Source organism: Chlorocebus sabaeus, chromosome 7 (genome assembly GCF_047675955.1).
Source record: "Chlorocebus sabaeus isolate Y175 chromosome 7, mChlSab1.0.hap1, whole genome shotgun sequence".
NCBI lineage: Eukaryota > Metazoa > Chordata > Mammalia > Primates > Cercopithecidae > Chlorocebus > Chlorocebus sabaeus.
The window spans coordinates 121,801,806-121,821,359 of record NC_132910.1 but is presented as its reverse complement, the minus strand read 5'-3'; the positions used below and the strand labels follow the sequence as shown (position 1 = coordinate 121,821,359).

At 37.0% G+C, this 19,554-nt stretch overlaps 1 protein-coding gene across 1 annotated transcript; it reads right to left on the bottom strand.

Moving 5' to 3' along the window:
* Positions 1-15,790: 15,790 nt before the first annotated feature.
* LOC103236524 (NADH dehydrogenase [ubiquinone] iron-sulfur protein 5-like) lies at positions 15,791-16,277 on the bottom strand. Its single transcript, XM_008000262.3, has one exon. The coding sequence runs from the start codon at positions 16,243-16,245 to the stop codon at positions 15,928-15,930; it is 318 nt and encodes a 105-aa protein (XP_007998453.3). The 5' UTR covers positions 16,246-16,277; the 3' UTR covers positions 15,791-15,927.
* Positions 16,278-19,554: the final 3,277 nt, after the last annotated feature.

The window sequence follows — 19,554 nt, the reverse complement described above, 5'->3', positions numbered from 1 at the left end:
CCAGTTAGAATGGCGATCATTCAAAAGTCAGGAAACAACAGGTGCTGGAGATGATGTGGAGAAATAGGAACACTTTTACACTGTTGGTGGGATTGTAAACTAGTTCAACCATTATGGAAAACAGTATGGCGATTCCTCAAGGACCTAGAACTAGATGTACCATATGACCCAGTCATCCCATTACTGGGTATATACCCAAAGGATTATAAATTATGCTGCTATAAAGACACATGCACACATATGTTTATCGCAGCACTATTCACAATAGCAAAGACTTGGAATCAACCCAAATGTCCATCAGTGACAGACTGGATTAAGAAAATGTGTCACATATACACCATGGAATACTATGCAGCCATAAAAAAGGATGAGTTTGTGTCCTTTGTAGGGACATGGATGCAGCTGGAAACCATCATTCTTAGCAAACTATCACAAGAACAGAAAACCAAACACTGCATGTTCTCACTCATAGGTGGGAACTGAACAATGAGATCACTTGGACTCGGGAAGGGGAACATCACACACCGGGGCCTATCATGGGGAGCGGGGAGGGGGGAGGGATTGCATTGGGAGTTATACCTGATGTAAATGACGAGTTGATGGGTGCAGCACACCAACATGGCACAAGTATACATATGTAACAAACCTGCACGTTATGCACATGTACCCTACAACTTAAAGTATAATAATAATAAATTAATTAAAAAAGAAAAAGAAATTAGAAATCCTGAATTATTTAAAGAAACAAAACATGGTAAGTATAAACAATCATGAATGGTTCCTTTGTCATAGCTACCTCATGTTCCTCAAATTTAAAGTCACTTTTTCTCATTTTGGTATTTTAAGTATTTTACTTGAAAAGCATTCATTGTTGTATAGTGAGTAAAAGGCGTGTGACTTATTCTTAACAAATTGATGTAGACATTAAGTAACATTAACATTCCATGGAATTCAAACTTCATACCAAGTATTTGCTTGTAAAAGCACTCCTAGAAAAATTTAATTTCAAAAATTACATTAAAACGTAAGAGATTTTATAATCCCATTATAGTCTTAATTTCTTATTATTCCTTGCCTTGTTTGTATTTTACATATTGTTAATTTTGTTTTCAGTTATGGGAGAATTTAGTCTGAATTAACACACCCCATTCTCTATGTAACCAAAGTTATAAATTCGAGGGTAAACTGTTATGGTTAAGACAGAAATCTGTGATAAGGAACAGAGCAGAAATTCTTAATGTATGTCTTAAGATATGCAAATAGCAGCATCTTACATAAAATTATAAAATAGATGTTAATTTTCTTCAGTCCTCAAGGTCGTCTTTCCAACAATTAATTCGTTTTGTGAATTTTTAGATAATTTCATATAACCTAATCTACTGAACTCTCAGTTTCTGCAATGTAGAGAAGGAATATTAACAGTCTTCCTGATGAAGGCAGCGACCAGGAGAGTGATATCTTTGCTCTATTGGTAGGCAATCTAGTCTTCTATTGTCTACGGTTATATCTAATATTAGAGTCAGGTTTCTTTGTTTGTTTTTTGTTTTTTTTGAGACCGAGTCTTGCTCTGTCGCCTAGGCTGGTGTGCGGTGGCATGATCTCGGCTCACTGCAAGCTCCACATCCCGGGTTCACGCCATTCTCCTGCTTCAGCCTCTTGAGTAACTGGGATGACAGGTGCCCGCCACCACACCCGGCTACTTTTTTTGTATTTTCAATAGAGATGGGATTTCACCATGTTAGCCAGGATGATCTCGATCTCATGACCTCATGATCTGCCTGCCTCAGCCTTCCAAAGTGTTGGGATTACAGGCGTGAGCCACCGCTCCTGGCCTAGAATCAGGTTTTAGTCTGAATTATGAAAAAGCATTAGGAAAATGCCTTATAAATCTACATAAACATAAACATTTGAATTCTGAATTAGAATTTTTAAATTGAATACATAAATTATGAATTTGACTTTTATGGATATAGATATATATTTTAATTAGTACCAGCTTAATGGACTCATGAATCTTATAAGAGAACATTGCATTTTGCATCTCAAAACACTAGTTTTAAAATATTTGTCATGTATATAAACATATTTCCTAATGGTGTGTTGATCTCCTACATTAAACTACATTAATTGGTTTCAAATGTAGTTACCTTAATAAACATACATTATTGTGCCCCTTAATATACTGAGCATCACCTGGGATATTAGAAATACAAAAATGTTGATACATCCTAATAAACTATTTTCCGCTTTGTGGGACTTAACTAAGTCCACTTTGTGGGACAGACTAAGATGCTTTCTCAGGTTGCTTGCTTAACAAATGAATGACAGGTGGATGATGCCTAGCTCGCTATCTAGATCGGACAGTGAAAATTGGGATACGCTTATTTAATAAAGAATAACATGAAGTGTTTTAAAGTGCCTTGTCTACTTAGTAAGAATCTGACTCTCACCAAATGAATGTTAAGAGAAAATTGCACCCAAAAAAATCTAGACATTAGAAGTGAGGGGTAATAATAGTCTAGGAATAAGAAACCACAGATGGAAAAGCATCACTTGGGAACGAACAGGAAGTTTAAGGAAATAAAAGGAAAGTAACCCTATACACTAGTGGATGGGAAGCGTGATGATGGGGAAGGAAGTTGATCGGGTATACTAAGAATTGATCAATTGGAGTTAATTTGCCACAGTAATAAGTTTCCACTGAATATCAATATTGATGGAAAACATTGAATAATTTTAAGAAAAAGTATGTAATGATTTGGTTTATGTTTTTAAAATGATCAACTTTTTCTAGATTCAAACAGATTAAGTAAAGGAAAAGAGAAAAATGATTAAAAGGCTGTTGCAGTAGTTCAAACCGGAGACATCAGCTGGAGTGCCTTGTTATAAGAGCATGGAGGAGTAGGTGATTTCAGATACACTTGTGAGTTTGCAGCATTTGCAAATAGATTATGTATTGGATACTTTTTTAGAATATGTAAATCAGAGATAAATTATTTATTTCATTTTTATTTATTTATTTATTATTATTATTATTACTACTACTTTGGGTTCTGAGATGCATTTGCAAAATGTGCAGGTCTGTTACATAGGCATACATGTGCCATGGTGGTTTGCTGCACCTATCAACCCATCATCTAGGTTTTAAGTCCCACATACATTAGGTTTTCATCCTACTGCACTGCTTGCCCTTGCTTCCCATCTGGCAATCAGCTTATGAGTGAGAACATGCGGTGTTTAGTTTTCTGTTCCTGTGTAAGTTTGTTGAGGATGATGGATTCCAGCTTCATCCAAGTTCCTTCAGAGTACATGATCTCATTCTTTTCTGTGGCTGCAGAGTATTTCTTGGTGAATATGTACTGCATTTTCATTGATGGGCATTTGGGTTGGTTCCATGTCTTTGCTATTGTAAATAGTGCTGCAATAAACTTATGCATGCATGTGTCTTTATAGTAGAATGATTTACATTCCTTTGGGTATATACACAGTAAGGAGATTGTTGGGTCAAAAGGTATTTGGAATCACCACACTGTCTTCCACAATGGATGAACTAATTTACATTCCCACCAACAGTGTTACAGTATTCCTATTTCTTCACAGCCTCACCAGCATCTATTGTTTCCTGACCTTTTAATAATCATCATTCTGACTGACATGAGATGGTATCTCATTGCGGTTTTGATTTGTATTTCTCTAAGGATCAGTGAGGATGAGCTTTTTTTCATATATCTGCTGGCCACATAAATGTCTGCTTTCAAGAAGTGTCTGTTCATATCATTTGCCCACTTTTCAATGGGATTGTTTGTTTTTTTAATTGCAGATTTGTGTAAGTTCCTTGTAGATTCCAGATATGAGATCTTTGTCATATGGGTAGATTGTAAAAATTTTCTCCCATTCTGTAGGTTGCCTGTTCACTCTGATGTTACTTTCGTTTGCTGTGCAGAAACTTTTTAGTTTAATTTGTTCTCATTTGTCAATTTTAGCTTTTGTTGCAATTGCTTTAGGTATTTTCATCATGAATTCTTTGCCCATGCCAATGTCCTGAATGGTATTGCCTAAGTTTTCTTCTAGGATTTTTATGGTTTGGGGTTTTACATGTTAAGTCTTTAATTCATTTTGAGTTTCATGTATACACACACACACACACACACACACACACACACACACATATATATATATGGCTAGCCAGTTTTCCCAGCACCATTTATTAAATAGCTAGTCCTTTCCCATTTGCTTGTTTTTGTCAGGTTTGTTGAAGATCACATGGTTGTAGATGTGTGGTGCTATTTCTCAGGTTTCTGTCTTTTTCCATTGGTCTATATGTCTGTTTTGGTACCGGTACCATGCTGTATTGGTTACTGTAGCCTTGTAATATAGCTTGAACTCAGGTGGAATGATGCCTCCAGCTTTGTTCTTTTTGTTTAGGATTGTCCTGGCTATACGGGATCTTTTTTGGTTCCATATGAAATTTAAGGGTATTCAAATAGGAAGAGAAGAAGTCAAACTGTTTCTGTTTGCAGATGACAGAATCCTATATCTAGAGAATCCCATTGTCTCAGACCAAAAAGTCCTTAAGCTGATAAGCAGCTTCAGCAAAGTCTCAGGATAAAATCACAAACATTCATATACACCAACAATAGACAAGCAGAGAGTCAAATCACGAATGAACTCCCATTCACAATTGCTACCAAGAGAATAAAATATCTAGGAATACAACTTATAAGAGACCTGGAAGACCTCTTCAAGGAGAATTACAAACAAGGAAATAAGAGAGGACACAAACAAATGGAAAAATGTTTCATGCTCGTAGATAGGAAGAATCAATACCATGAAAATGGCCATACTGCCCAAAGTAATGAATAGATTCAATGCTATTCCCATCAAACTACCATTGACTTTCTTCACCAAATTAGAAAAAGAAAAACTACTTTAAATTATATAGTTTTGAATTTGAGAGACTAGTTAGTGGTAACATTTACTAACTTTGAGGAGACTGTGAGACTGGTAGGTCAGGGAATAATTAAGTGCAGTGCTGGCCATGTAAATTTTGAGATGCCTGTTGTACAGCAAATCAAAGATGGCAAACACACAATCAAATAAACTCATCTGGAGTTCTTGAAAAAATCAGGACAGGAGATACAAATTTGAAACTTACCTGTTCTCTAATGTTGGAATAAAATTCTCCACAGTGATATTTGATGTTCTGAACATATTTCAAATGCAATCTAGAATGTTACACTGATTATGTCTCAGAAGACTTGGTTAGCAAATAAATTGTTATTTTCGTATTTTAAACTATATTGTGATTTTAACAGTTTTCAATGTAACATAATGCAACATATAATATCTTAATTTTCCACCTAAATATTCTTGTTACACATTAAAACAGATTACTAAAAAGACTGCTTTGTACAGAAATGTGAGGAAACAAAAGATTAGATACCACACCTAGGTAAACCTTAATATTCTCACAACCAATCAAATCCATATATAATTTTGTGCTTTCTTAGATTTTTATTCTACTTAAATTGATAGAGTTTTGGCTCAACAAATGATATAGATTTGGCTGCTGTAAGTTATACTGGAAGTAATAATTTTTATTATAGAATATAGTTATATCCCTTTTAATATGACTAGAAATATGATTGAGTTGTATGAAGCCTTTTTACTGCTTCTAAATATTATGTCTTATTTCTGCTCTTCATTTTAAATGTTGCTTTTAAAGCATGATGGAATATGTGCAATATGAAAATAATGTGACTGTGATGATTTTCCTGCCTGCTAAATATGGTCCATTTACAGTTTGTGTTACAACTCAACACATTTTCTATGGAATTCACCAAGTTATATAATTCAGCTCTCAGATATTACCAAGTGTCGCCATAAGAATCGTCCAAATAAAAAATTTTGATGGTCTGTAATACCATTATTTTCTTCAACAACAAAAAATGTGCCAACATGTCAGCTTCCCCTTTTTCATGTTATCTCTGAAGTATTCTAAGGGAAGAAAAAGTAAGAAAACAAATGTAGCCCAACTAATTTAAGAGTTGCTCAGTTGCTCTCATATTTGCACCATGAGTTTTACTAAAGTATACTTTGATTTGCCATCAGTGGTAAATGGTAGAAGCTTATGAAGGAGGCCAAAGATGAGGAAATATGTACCTGAATACATTTTTGATTCTCACATCTCTTAGAAAGTTCTAGAGAAATAATCACATCTGGAAAAATTATTTATGAAGTTGTTGTCATGTAATTGATTCATAGTGGGAAAAGTCCGACTGTCGAAAGTTGCAGTTTTGACACACTTTTTCTAGTTCAATTTGTCTAATGAAAAATCTTGTTATTGTATAGCACAAAGTCATAAAAAATGGCTTGCAAATAAAAGTCAAACAGTTTGTCCAGAATATTTCTTTTTGGTAGGAAAAACTATTGAAGATATACAATTGAAAAAAAGAAGGAAACTGGAAATATAAATATTCTGAATTGAAAGGTATTTACAGATAAGCCCATGGGAGCAGTCTGGCCCTGGTAACCAAAACAACTCACAATTACAGACACTACTACCTTGATATTCCTTATAAAATTCCCACCTTTTGGCATTGTCTTTAGCCTTTGCAGCTTTTTGGGGTTCAATATAAATACTATTTTTTATAACAGACATTTTTAAGGCATTCATCTGAAAGCAGAACCTGAAAATAAATGAAGAAAGACAATAAAAGAAGAAAGAAAAGCTACTTGTGTTATTACTGAAGTCTACGCTGAAAGCAACCAGAGCTTCTTCTTGCTCAGGAGAGTCTGAGGAAAAGACAATGCTTGTCAGAATTAGCATTGACCTTGAGAAGTATCTCTCCACTGAATCTACTTCTTTCTGGTTGAGATGTGCCCTTAGTGGCATTAACTCAAGCACACAGTTACAAAACCAAAGTGCAAGGAAGAGGCAGGCCACGGTCTCTATAAAACATTTAGTATTGGAAGGTTAGTGAGATAATTCTGCTGCTCCTGGTCCCAAGGTTATCTTTGATATTCATCATCCTCACCTTCCACCACTCATTCTAGATTTTCCTCACCCTCAGTTAGCACTGGTCTTGGTGCTTTCATGGTGGGAGTGACCCAAAACTTCACATTTGAGGTGACTGAGACCCTGTAAGGCCATGGTTGTTGCAATAGACTTTTCTCCATTGTTACTATTAAGTATACTAATATACTAATAAGTATAAGTATTAATACTTATATAATACACTTATTAATATAATTAGTATAATAAGTATTAAGATACTAATATACTACTAAGTATAAAAGAACCCGGACACACTCAGATAAATTTCTCAAGTTCAAGAAATACTGTTACTTCTTCCTATGATATAGAAGCAGCTTCACCTCTTCATGATAATCAGTGCCAATGGCCATTGCCATATAGTAACTCCTTTCTTTGTCATCTTTTCTAGTGGCATGGAGAGAAAAAGTGAAAGGGCAGTATTTGTCATTTCAAGTTAAATAGAAATCTTAATAAATCACTTAGTGGAAGAACCAGAACTTCCAATCCAGCAGAACCAAGGGTTGCGAAGACAGGAGGAAAAATCTTCAATTGGGTCCCTAGAGATGATGATGAAATGGTTAATACTACTTCCTCTACTTGATTTACACTATAGCATTTTAGCTTTTGGATACATGGCTATGGTTCAGTGCACATATTGCACCCCAAATGGGACAATGCCCCAAACACAGAACTTCAAAACTGAGCTAGCTATTGAATGATCCTTTAATAAACCAACACATTATTACATTACAGCAGCCACTACCAGATGATGGAGTATGAGATGGGATTAGTGGACCCTGTGATGCCCATTATCTTACCTCCTTGCCTTTAAAGAGGTCCCGTAGGCTGAGGCAAGGTTATAGGATCACATGTCTGTTAACCCTCTGAAACTATGGGCTAAGGAAGTAATACCATATCCATCATAAGTGCCAATTCCAGTAAGAATGAATTAGTGCCTTTCACCCTCCATTGTGTAAATGGTTGTGTAATCAACTTCCACAAACTGATAGCTTATTTTCACAAAAGGTGGTTCCACATTGAGAGCTTGACAATGAACTTTTCTATTAGAAAACTGGGCATTCAGCCAGTTTATAGATGCAATGGAGCCTGTGTTCTTGGACACATATACAGTCTCCATCCTTGGCAAAGGAGACACTTTGGCTGATATGCACCATATAAACTATTTTTTACTATCTTTCTTCTAACAATTAAGTGTCACCTTGTAGCCTCTGCCATTCTAGAATCTGATTCACCCCTTTAATATATGTATATATAAACAGTTTCATCACAGCATGTCCTACTGTTAGCCTGGACTACAACAGTCATCCATAACTGTCTTACAGATGCCAGTAACTCCTTTACCAATGTATTTCTTATGGCCTTAGTGAAACAAGAGTCACCTGAGTCTTTTCAGGGAATATGTTGAAGTGGTAGGTCTTCCAGTCTCACAAAGCAACTCCATTATAAAATTCCCAAATTCATCATCTTTTTGACGCCGTCCTCAGATAGTACCAGTATCTCGTTCGCTGTGGGTCTTTGTCAAGTTCATGTTTCAAAGAGCCTTTTAACAACAAACTGAGAATGACTTAAGATGCTAATATATTAAACCTCAAATCATGAGACACTAATCCTACATGAACAAATTATCTCTTATTAAGCCTTATATTTTACCTTTAACCCTGGTTCAACACCCTCAAGTTCCACTCCCGTAAGTTTTCTACCAGCATATATTGCCAGGACCTTTAACTCCTTCAGCCTGTGTGTCGTTGTTGCTGTTTTTCCCCAACAAAAGCACTGCATTTCCCTGCTGTGTTATGCTGATATGTGACCCTAGTGATTGTATTGTGGGGTGAGGAATGGATCTTGAGAAAGATAAGCGTTAGCCAATGAACTATCTGCCTCAGCTAAGATGTTTTCAGGATCTTGTGAAGAAAAGAACAGTCTCTCCTACAGCAAGGAGAGGGGAGTTCTCTCTCAGCCCAGAGAATTCAGAGGATCTGAAGTTCAAAATTCTTAGGCTTGTTTAACAAAATATCCCTCAAACGTCTCAAGCTCCCAAAATACTCCTATCAACATTCTCATATTGGCACATGATATTTCTCCAGGCTGATCATTCAGAACTCTTTGCAGTCTAAAAATTAAATCCTGGGTCTGATATTCAACATGGTTTTAACAATGAAAATAATAAGGGATTATTTAAACACTGCTTTGGAGGCCCTCTGGCTTTTTTTTTTTTTTTCTCTATCTTTCTTTCTTGATCCAAAAAAAATAAAATAGGGAATATATGTGCAGAGTGTGCAGGTTTGTTACATAGGTATACATGTGCCATGGTGGTTTGCTGCACCTATTGACCCATCCTCTAAATGCCCTCCCCTCACACGCACCCCCTACAGGCCCTGGTGTGTGTTGCTTCCCACTCTGTGTCCATGTGTTCTCACTGTTCAGTTCCCACTTATGAGTGAGAACACGCGGTGTTTGGTTTTCTGTTCCTGTGTTGGTTTGCTGAGGATAATGGCTTCCATCTTCATCCATGTCCCTGCAAAGGACATTATCTCATTTCTTTTTATGGCTGCATAGTATTCCATGCTGTACATGTACCACATTTTTTTTATCCAGTCTATCATTGATGGGCATTTAGATTGATTCCGTGTCTTTGCTATTGCAAATAGTGCTGCAATAAACATACATGTGTATGTGTCTTTATAGTAGAATGATTTATATTCTGTTGGGTATATACCCAGTAATGACATTGCTGGGTCAAATGGTATTTCTGATTCTAGATCCTTGAGGAATCACCACACTGTTTTCCATAATGGTTGAACTAATTTACAAACCCTCTAGCTTTATTAGCACAGTTTGAGCTGGTGTATGATAAATATACATACCCACACTCCACTTACTACCATCCAGTGGTAGTAGTTTCAACATCTCATAAGGATAACTTTTATCAGGCCATTACACTTACCAATTGTATGTACACTACAGGAACAAGTTCCATCTGAAAATGAAGTCTGTAACACAGATTTTTATGCAGATATTACCATGAAGCATCACTAAGGGACTTGGGTGTGCTATTAAGGACACTGCTGAGGACAAATAAGCCTGCCTGGGAGTTTCTGGGCAGTTGATAGAATACCTTAAATAATCATCTAGGAAAGAGTTACCATTATTTGTGGATGGTTGTCTCTGGGATTATTTACATCTTCATAATTCTGGTCTGCACTCACATATCTGATGAGACTCATGCATGTTTCTGGACCATACAAGATGCCCCAGAAGACAAGGTGAAATTACAAGTGGAATATGCTTGAAGTGAGATGCTTAGAAAACATCCCCTTCAATTTTTGCTAAAATTAGATGAGAACAAAAGTATGTGAGTTAAAGCACCAGAAGCATTCAAAGAAATTGGAGTGGACTTTACTGGTTGTGTACATAATTATATAATTTATAACTTATAAATTTTATTTTATCAAGGCTTTCATGTTAGCTTGGTTAATTGGGTTGTATTATTTCTTATACAGCACTTCATCTCCAGTACCTTATTTAATTCCTGGAATTTAGGAGACATTGAGTTAAGAATTCGTGAAATAACATGCAAATTAAGTAAGTAATCTACCTAGATATTCAAACTTTTCCTTCTCACATCTTGTGCCAGCTCTTTCTTGGTCGTTTTCCTTAAGAAATACTTATCCAGACATCCTCCACCCTTTATCGTCTTGTAAATCCCTGGGCATGCTGTTTGAAGGTCCTATCAAATCTAACTATCAGTGTTCAGAAAGAAAATGAAACAAAAATATATACTCATAATTGGATCATGTTACCCCATTATAAATGTAGTCTGCAAGCTCCTCATTATGAAATATCAGCTACCTTGCATGGTAAATGGAGGTCAGTCACAATTTGGAGAATAACCTATAACATCCTCTCAAATCATATCCCAACATTCTATGTTCTAACACCATAGACTAGCAAATTAATTTTAAAAGCATATTTTCACACTTCTCTTTCATGCTACCCACTGACTAAGATATTTTTCTCTCCCTCATTAGTGTGAAAAACACTACTAGAGAATTTTCAGTGATGTGCTTTCTTATTTCTTTAGGAAAATCCTTTATGTCACTGATAATTATCATGTGATATGTCCTTTCTTTTCTTTGATACTTCCACGTTATTTACATAGCCATTTTTTTTCCATGAGTCTGAGAACTTCCTGAGGTTAGGGGCGTATTTAGCCTGATATTCTTAATATTGTGATAGCTCAGAGCAGAAACACATTTTTTGTAAAAAGGAAAGAAAGAGTCCAGTGAATGAGTTAGGCAGGCAGAAAGACAGAGAGTAGGGGTAAAAGGAGAGAGAAAATGAGTATCACCCAATAAATACTCAATGGTCATAGATGTAATTTATATCTATGGCTACTTCATTCCCACACAATTTAAAATCTTTCAATATTTTTACCAAAGGAGGTCATACAAAAAGTTCTTCCAGACTCAAAGTTTTTTTCCATTTCTCCACACAGTGGAAATTCAGGCAGATGGTCATGTGCAGGAATTCCAGCCTCGAACTGAAGACACAGATTAATGGAAAAGTTGACAGCTGGGACCAAGGCTTATTGTGCACATCAAAGGAATGTCCTTGCCAGATGTTTTCCCCTGTCTTCTGAGCATCATCCCGTGTACTGTCTCACTGTGGACACACAGTGGAAGAACAACATGCACATGTTAGCTGGCTCAGGTATTTCTCTGTGCTCTAATTGTCATGTTTACACATGTATCCCCATGTATGTGCACACACACACACATACACACACACACCTCAAACAACTGCACACAAATCAGTTCTCAATCACCTCCTCAAGAAAGGATACTGATATTGTAGATCTGTGTTCCCACCCAAATCTCCTGTTCAGTTGTAATCCCCTTTTGGAAGTGGGTCCTGGTGAGAGATGACTGGATCATGGGGGCAGTTTCTCACAAACAGGTTAGCATCATCCCCTTTGGTCATGATAGTGAGTAAGTTCTCATGAGATCCGGTAGTTTCAAAGTGGATAGCACCTCCCACTCTTGCTCTTCCTCTGCCCCCATCATGTGAGAAACCTCTCTTTCTCTTTGCCTTCTTGCATGATTGTAAGTTTCCTGAGGCCTCCCAAAAAGTGGAGCAGATGCTGCCATGCTTCCTGTATAGTCTGAAAGCACCATGAGCTAATTAAATACTTTTTTCTTTATAAATTACCTAGTTTTGGGTATTTCATTATAACAATGTGAGAGTAAACTAATACAGATACTACTCAAAAAGAGAGTTGTGTTCTATGATCTTCTGATACGATCTTGTGGTAGCTGGATTCTGAGATGCTCAGTCTTAATTACCTCTCTGCTCTGATCTTTAAAGGGTCTCTTGTCTTTGAGTGTTGAGATGTTTCTCTTATTGTATAGTAAGACTTCACTTCTGTTTATTACACTCAGCTTTATCTGGATCTATTAGGATTGATCTCAGACTGAAAATTGGTGCCATACACACACACACACACACACACACACACAGACACACACACATTTTTTTTTTTTTTCTGGCTGAATTTCCTGGTTGTATTCTTTACCTATATATCCTGTCTTGCTTAGACAGGACCAGACTCCTCTTTCTTAGAATTAACCTAAGATTTGAGATGCTGAGTTCTGGATCTCTCCAGGACCAGTACCATTATCCTAACTAGACAGTCTCACACCTTTAAAAATCTGATCCTCCTACAAACCCTGTATACAAATGACAACACTGTATTATTAATTATACATTCAAATATCTGGGAATCTTGTGATTTACTGGTTTCATCAAAGTCCTTTGTAAGAATTATCTTTTTAACCTAACCTAGTTTCTGACACATTGTAAGCACTAAACAAATTTTTGATGAAAGGGAATTAATTAACAATAATAAAGCTGTGTAATACGTCTCCATGGCTCTAGTCTTACCTCCCACAAATCAATATATGGAATATCTTTTTTTTTTTTTTTTTTGAGACAGAGTCTCGCTCTGTTGCCCTGGCTGGAGTGCAGTGGTGCAATCTCAGCTCACTGCAATTCTCCTGCCTCAGTCTCCTGAGTAGCTGGGACTGCAGACAGGCACCACCATGCCCAGCTGATTTTTGTATGTTTACTAGAGATGGGGTTTCACCATGTTGGCCAGACTGGTCCCAAACTCCTGACCTCAAATGATCCGCCTGCCTTGCCCTCCCAGAGTGCTGGGATTGCAGGTGTGAGCCACCATGCCCGGCCTGCATTTCTTTCAAAGTGTTATTTCTAAAAGGAAGATAATAAATTGATCTATGATTCCATTTTCAGTAAGTTAGAATTCTAAATATTTTGCATGGCATATGGAGTCACTTGTTTTCTGTGTTAGACTCTTCTTGCATTGCTATAAAGAAATACCTGAGACTGGGTAATTTACAAAAAAAAGAAGTTTAATTGGCTCACAGTTCTGCAGGCTGTACAGGAAGCATAGTGCTGGCATCAGTTTCTCAGGAGGCCTCAGGAAGCTTGCAATCATGATGGAAGGCAAAGAGGGAGCAGGCACATCCCATGGTGGGAACAAGGACAACGTCAGGGGAGCTGCCACACACATTTGCACATTCAGATCTCATGAGTACTCACTCACTAATGCAAGGACAGCACCAAGCCATGAGGGATCCGCCCCCATGACCCAAACACCTCCCACCAGGCCCTACCACCTCCAAATGCATTGGAGTTTACAATTCAACATGAGATCTGGATGTGGACAAATACCCAAACTACATCACTTGTCATCCAAACACTGCTTGTATTTTTTGCTTATCTTCTGCAAGGATTACTTCTTCAGGGATTCTGTTTGTTCTTGTCACTTAGTAGGGCTCTATTTTATTCTTTGATACTAAGGATTTTCTCACATAGCCCTCTTTTTATGTTTTACAACGGCATGTATCGTAAGGCATTGTTCTTTTTCCTCTTTCCCTTACTAGATGTGACCTCATCGAAGCAAGAATTGCCTGTTTTGTGTAAACTAGCATAGTTCCTGGCAGAGAACAAGTATGCAAGAATTTTAAAAAGAAACTCTATCGATATTCCTCATGTTCATGATCTGTTTTTTATTCCCCTTCTCAGATCACACTATTTTAACTTCACAAATACGCCGTAGTCTCTTCTATGACCTTTTGCCTTTGTTTGCTTCTAGCTGAGCATATTACACTGCAGGAATACGAGATGAGATTTTGCAAGTTTGCGCAAACCTTCTCCATCAGTATTGTTGTCCACCTCTTTTGCCTTGGCATGAGCTTGGACTTTGGAAGAAAGATTGGTTTTATTTTATAGATCTTTGAAAGTATAACTTTAAATCTCTCTTCTGTACAAGATTTTCTTATATGTGTATAATATAAAACGTCAAGAGAAAAGAACATTTCTCTCCTTATTCGTAATTGACAGTCTCCAGCTTACAAATGGAGTCATATCTTTTTGAACAAACATAAGACAACACTTTGAAATTTATTTTACTTCTTAACAGAAAAAATATACATCTAAGAAATTTGTCAGGCTAGGCCAAAAGGGAGATATATATATATATATATCTCCCTTTATATATATAATATAGTATTTATATATATTTATATATGTATTTTATATATATATATGTGATATATATTTTTTGAGATGGATTCTTGCTCTGTCTCCAGGCTGGAGTGCAGTGGCACGATCTAGGCTCACTGCAACCTCCGACTCCCTGGTTTAAGCGTTTCTCCTGCCTCAGCCTCCCAAGTAACCTGGATTACAGGCACACACCACCATGCCCAGCTAATTTTTATATTTTTAGTAGAGACGAGGTTTCACCATGTTGGCCAGGGTGGTCTTGATCTCCTGACCTGGTGATCTGCCTGCCTCGGCCTCCCAAAGTGCTGTGATTACAGGCGTGAGCCGCCATGCCCGGCTGGGATAATATATATTTTTAAAAGAGAAAAAACTGAATAAACTGGCCAGTAGACTTTTCATAGATGAGGATTCTGGAGGGAGAGGAAGGCGTATTTCTCACGGAATCTCTAACTCGTGCCAGACATCACGCTCTGCACATCACAGTCATGATCAGTCGGTTCAGGGTAGGAGCCATGTGTTGAATTACCTAACAGATATGAAGTGTCATGTTAGGTGCAGAAAAAATAAATAAATATAAATTAATAGGATAAACTCCACATGAGACATCAGGGAAAACACAGTCTTCAAAATACTTCTACGGACAGGTAATAAAATATCCTCCGCTGGGCGCGGTGGCTCACGCCTGTAATCCCAGCACGTTGGGAGGCCAAGTCGGGCGGATCACGAGGTCAGAAGATCGAGACCACAGTGAAACCCCGCCTCTACTAAAAATACTAAAAAGTTAGCCGGGCATGGTGGCGGGCGCCTGTAGTCCCAGCTACTCGGGAGGCTGAGGCGGGAGAATGGCACGAACCCGGGAGGCGGAGCTTGCAGTGAGCTGAGATCGCACCACTCCACTCCAGCCTGGGCAAAGGAGCGAGACTCCGTCTCAAAAAATAAAAATAAAAATAAAAAATAAAAAAAGAATATATCCTCATAGAAAATAAATGATATCCCTGAGGCCACATTTAATAAATTAAAAGGCCAAGAAGACCGACCTGTCCATGTCCACAAACCTGTATTTGGCAACTCAATTACCAACACCCAAAGACATATATAAGCAGGATGAATCTGTTCTAGTTTACTCAATAGAAATCTTTTTTTTTTTTTTTTTTTTTTTTTTTTGAATAGGATGGAGCAATCCTTTATTTTTACACACTTTGACAAGGAGGTTTTTCATAAACAACCTTTCCAGTGGAGAACAGAGAATGGGAAAATCAGCTTCCAGACATCAGCAGCTGCTCTGCTTAGGGCCGAGGCTCCTCCTTGCCAATGTGATGAGGTGGAGGGGTGTACTTCCCTTCCTTTATCAGCTTATCCCGCTGCCTCCTGATGGCACCCGCACGTCTCATCGTTTTCTGCCAAAGCAAACACTCTACAAGATCATATTCTATCTTGCACTCTTTCTCTGCCCGGATAGCACCAATTCCATGTGCACATTCTATCCATTCTTTTTCAAAAGCATGGCATCGAGTAGCAAGCTTGTAGGGCTGTTCAGCACTCTGGATTGTCCACCATCGATCTGTGTTAAGGCCGAACCTTTTCTGGATGTCCAAGAAAGGCATGGCGATCCGATGCTCCTAGCCTTGTCTCTTCTCTGGCCCAATAGAAATCTTATAGTAGGAAAAAACAAACAAAGCTATATTTCTTTATTTCTGATTAAATGCATAGGTAACAGGAAGTAATAATTTTTTTGTCCAGATATCCAAAAAGTGGGATTTGAAAAAATAACTAATAGATTAATTAGTGGTGAAGTTCCTAAAGAAGATAAGTGAGGTTTATTCTGATACCCATTTAAGTTTGTTTATTCTTTATTGTTGTTTTTTTCCTCATTTTTTTTTTCTTTTGGTTTGTTTTCTGAGAATGGTGTTGGGGTAGCTCAGTTTCAGTTTAAAGAAAGAATTCACCAGACAGGCAAGGAGGAGCGTGGTTAGTACCCCTGAGGAAAGAGAGGGTAAGAGGTGGTGGTTGTCAGGAAGGTTGATGAGGAAGAGGATATTCAAAACATTCTATCTTTCTGAGTTTCACAAAATCAAGAGCTTCCACAGGAAAACTGAAAAGCAGATCCTCGTGGGAACTCCTTTTATAACCGAAATATGAAGCCTTCAGGAACACTAAAGATCCACAAATGTAGGAGAAAAATACAGCATAAACTTCCTTTTGGAAAAGTTCCTTTTTCTCCTGCAATCTTTTATTTTTCTTCAATAATATGCAGGCATTATCTGTTTCCCTTAGTTTCTCCAAGTCTCGCCTCCTCAATGATTGCAGTGAGAGCTTTCTCCCCAGGAGTCAGAATAAATTCTTTGAACTATTTTTCTCTTTCGTATTCACCCTGCACACTGCATTGAGATATGTCTTCCTAAGTCTTTTTATATACATCAAATACCGATACTGGTTCTCATAACTATTATCACTTCAACCAGTAACTTTTCTTTTGCTAGATATAAACCTAGCACTACACTGAAATCGATGTCACGCTTAAAGTTATTAATTCACAGACATAAGTAGATTGGAAAAAAAAAAGAAGGTGGCAGATTTTTCTGTACTATTATTAAACAGTAGTCAGCAGAAGCCAAAGTTAACTATTATTACAGTGATGCATAAGCATGTTCTAGTCTTATCTGCATTTCAGGGCCCTTGTTGAATCAATTAGCTGGATGTTTTCTTCTGTCTTAACAGTTTCAACTCTGTTCTTTCCTCCCTCTGTTTCCAAATATGCTCAGATATTCAAATTTTTAAAAAATAGTAATGTTTACGATCTGAGGCTATTTCCTGCTATTTTTCTTCATTTCTGCTGTTTTGCTGCTAAACTTTTAGAATGAAAGTTATTATTTATGTCTGTAAGTCCTTTATCTTCAATTGCTTTTGTAATATTGTAGCCTATGATTTAAAAATAATCAATGCCTTACCCCACACTTTCCACCAACAAATTCTACCATCTCTATTCAAACACTTTTCCTTCTCTACTCACTTCTCCTCTTTACTTCTTCATGCCACATAATAAATATTACTTGATTTTCTAATATTAGACAATATCTAGTATCTTCCAAATACAAAAAAGAAAAATATATCTCTTTTATGTTAGTGTCCCTTTTCCCCCAAAGCATATGGTCCCTTTGTTCTCCTTGTAATGTTAGGTAAAAATATACTGTTAAATTATTATTCAGTACTAGCATTATTTTAGTAATAAATAATATTCAATGCAGACCTATATTGGACAAGATGAATAAATTTTCCTTCTTGCCCATTATTTTCTTCTGAAGTTACTAATTACCTCATATTTTTTTTAATTCAGGGGGTACAATGTGCAGGTTTGTTACATGGCTATACTGCAGGATGCTGCTGAGGTTTGGGCTTCTAAAGATTTCATCACCTGAGTAGCAACCATAGTGCCCGATAAGTAGTCTTTCAACTTTTGTCCCCCTCCTTCCCTATCCTCTTTTGGAGTTCACAGTGTCTATTGATCCCATCTCTGTGTCGGGTATACCCAATGTTTAGCTCCCACTAAGTGAGAACATGTAGTATTTGGTTCTCTGTTTCTGCTTGAATTCACTTAAGATAATGGCCTCCAGATGCATCCGTGTTGCTGCCGAGGACATAATTGTATTATTTTTTATGGATGGCTGCATAGTATTCAATGGTGTATATGCACCACATTTTCTTTATTGAATCCACTGCCATTGGGCAACTGGGTTGATTCCATGTCTTTGATATTGTGACTGGTGCTGCAATGAACTTGCCAGTGCAGGTGTCCTTTTGGTAGAAATAATTGTTTTCCTTTGAGTTGCATAGCTACCTATCAAGAATGAATACGAGAATATAAAAGTTTTAAGTAATGGATGCATTCCTGTTTTTCCTATATAAATCTCTTGAGAAATCCATAACCTTCTTACTCTAATTGTATGGGCTGCCCTTTTCCCATTTGGAGACATTTTCCTGGCTCTTAAGAATGAGAACTTCTTTATTTCTCTCCTTTGTCAGGTTTCCCTTTCCTAGTTCCTACCTCTTTCTTCTTCCCTCCCTTCCAAATTTTCCCTCCTTCCCTCCCTCTTTTTTCCTTTCTTCCATCATTCCTTCCTCCTTGTTTAATTTATCATTTTTGGAACACATCTTATGGTAACTTGCCGATATATGAAGGGTAGGTTTTTGAGGTATCCCACTTTTGGAGAAAACGTTCTTACCTAATTTAGCTGAATATTTAATAATGGGTTGAAAATACATTTCCCTTAGAATGTTGATGAAATTCTTCTATTTTATTTGATCTTCTAGTATTTCTGTTGAGAAATCTAAGAACAATCTGATTCCTGATCTCTGTCTTTACTAACCTGAAAGATTATTCTTTACTGAAACAAACTTTGTTCTTCTCTCTGATTTTCTGTTTTGGACTTTTCAGTCGGCGATTTTGCTAAATTACCTATTGAATCATGACACCTTTCAGTTGTCAAAATCAAGTATTCTGAGAATAATGTGCACCCTTCTTGGCATTTTTGCATAATTATTTATACTTTACCCACCAGCTTCATCTCTTCACAATAAGTCTTGCACTCAATGTCTTGAAATAGTATAAACCTTATTTCAGTTAGCTGAATATACTATGTTCTCATTAACATGTTGGCTTTCGTACATTTTTTTTTCTGTTATGCCCTTTGGATTCACTCTTACCTTTAACCTTCATTCTTCAGGTTCTAGATTTGGTAACTTAGCTCTGTTTAGGGCTCCACATACATCTCTAAACCAGAAACTAATACATTCGATCATATTTTTCTGTTTCTGTCTCCATGTCTTTCAGTCAGTTGACCATTTGTTTTTTTTTTTTGTTTTTTTTGTTTTTTTTTTTTTGAGACGGAGTCTTGCTCTGTAGCCCGGGCTGGACT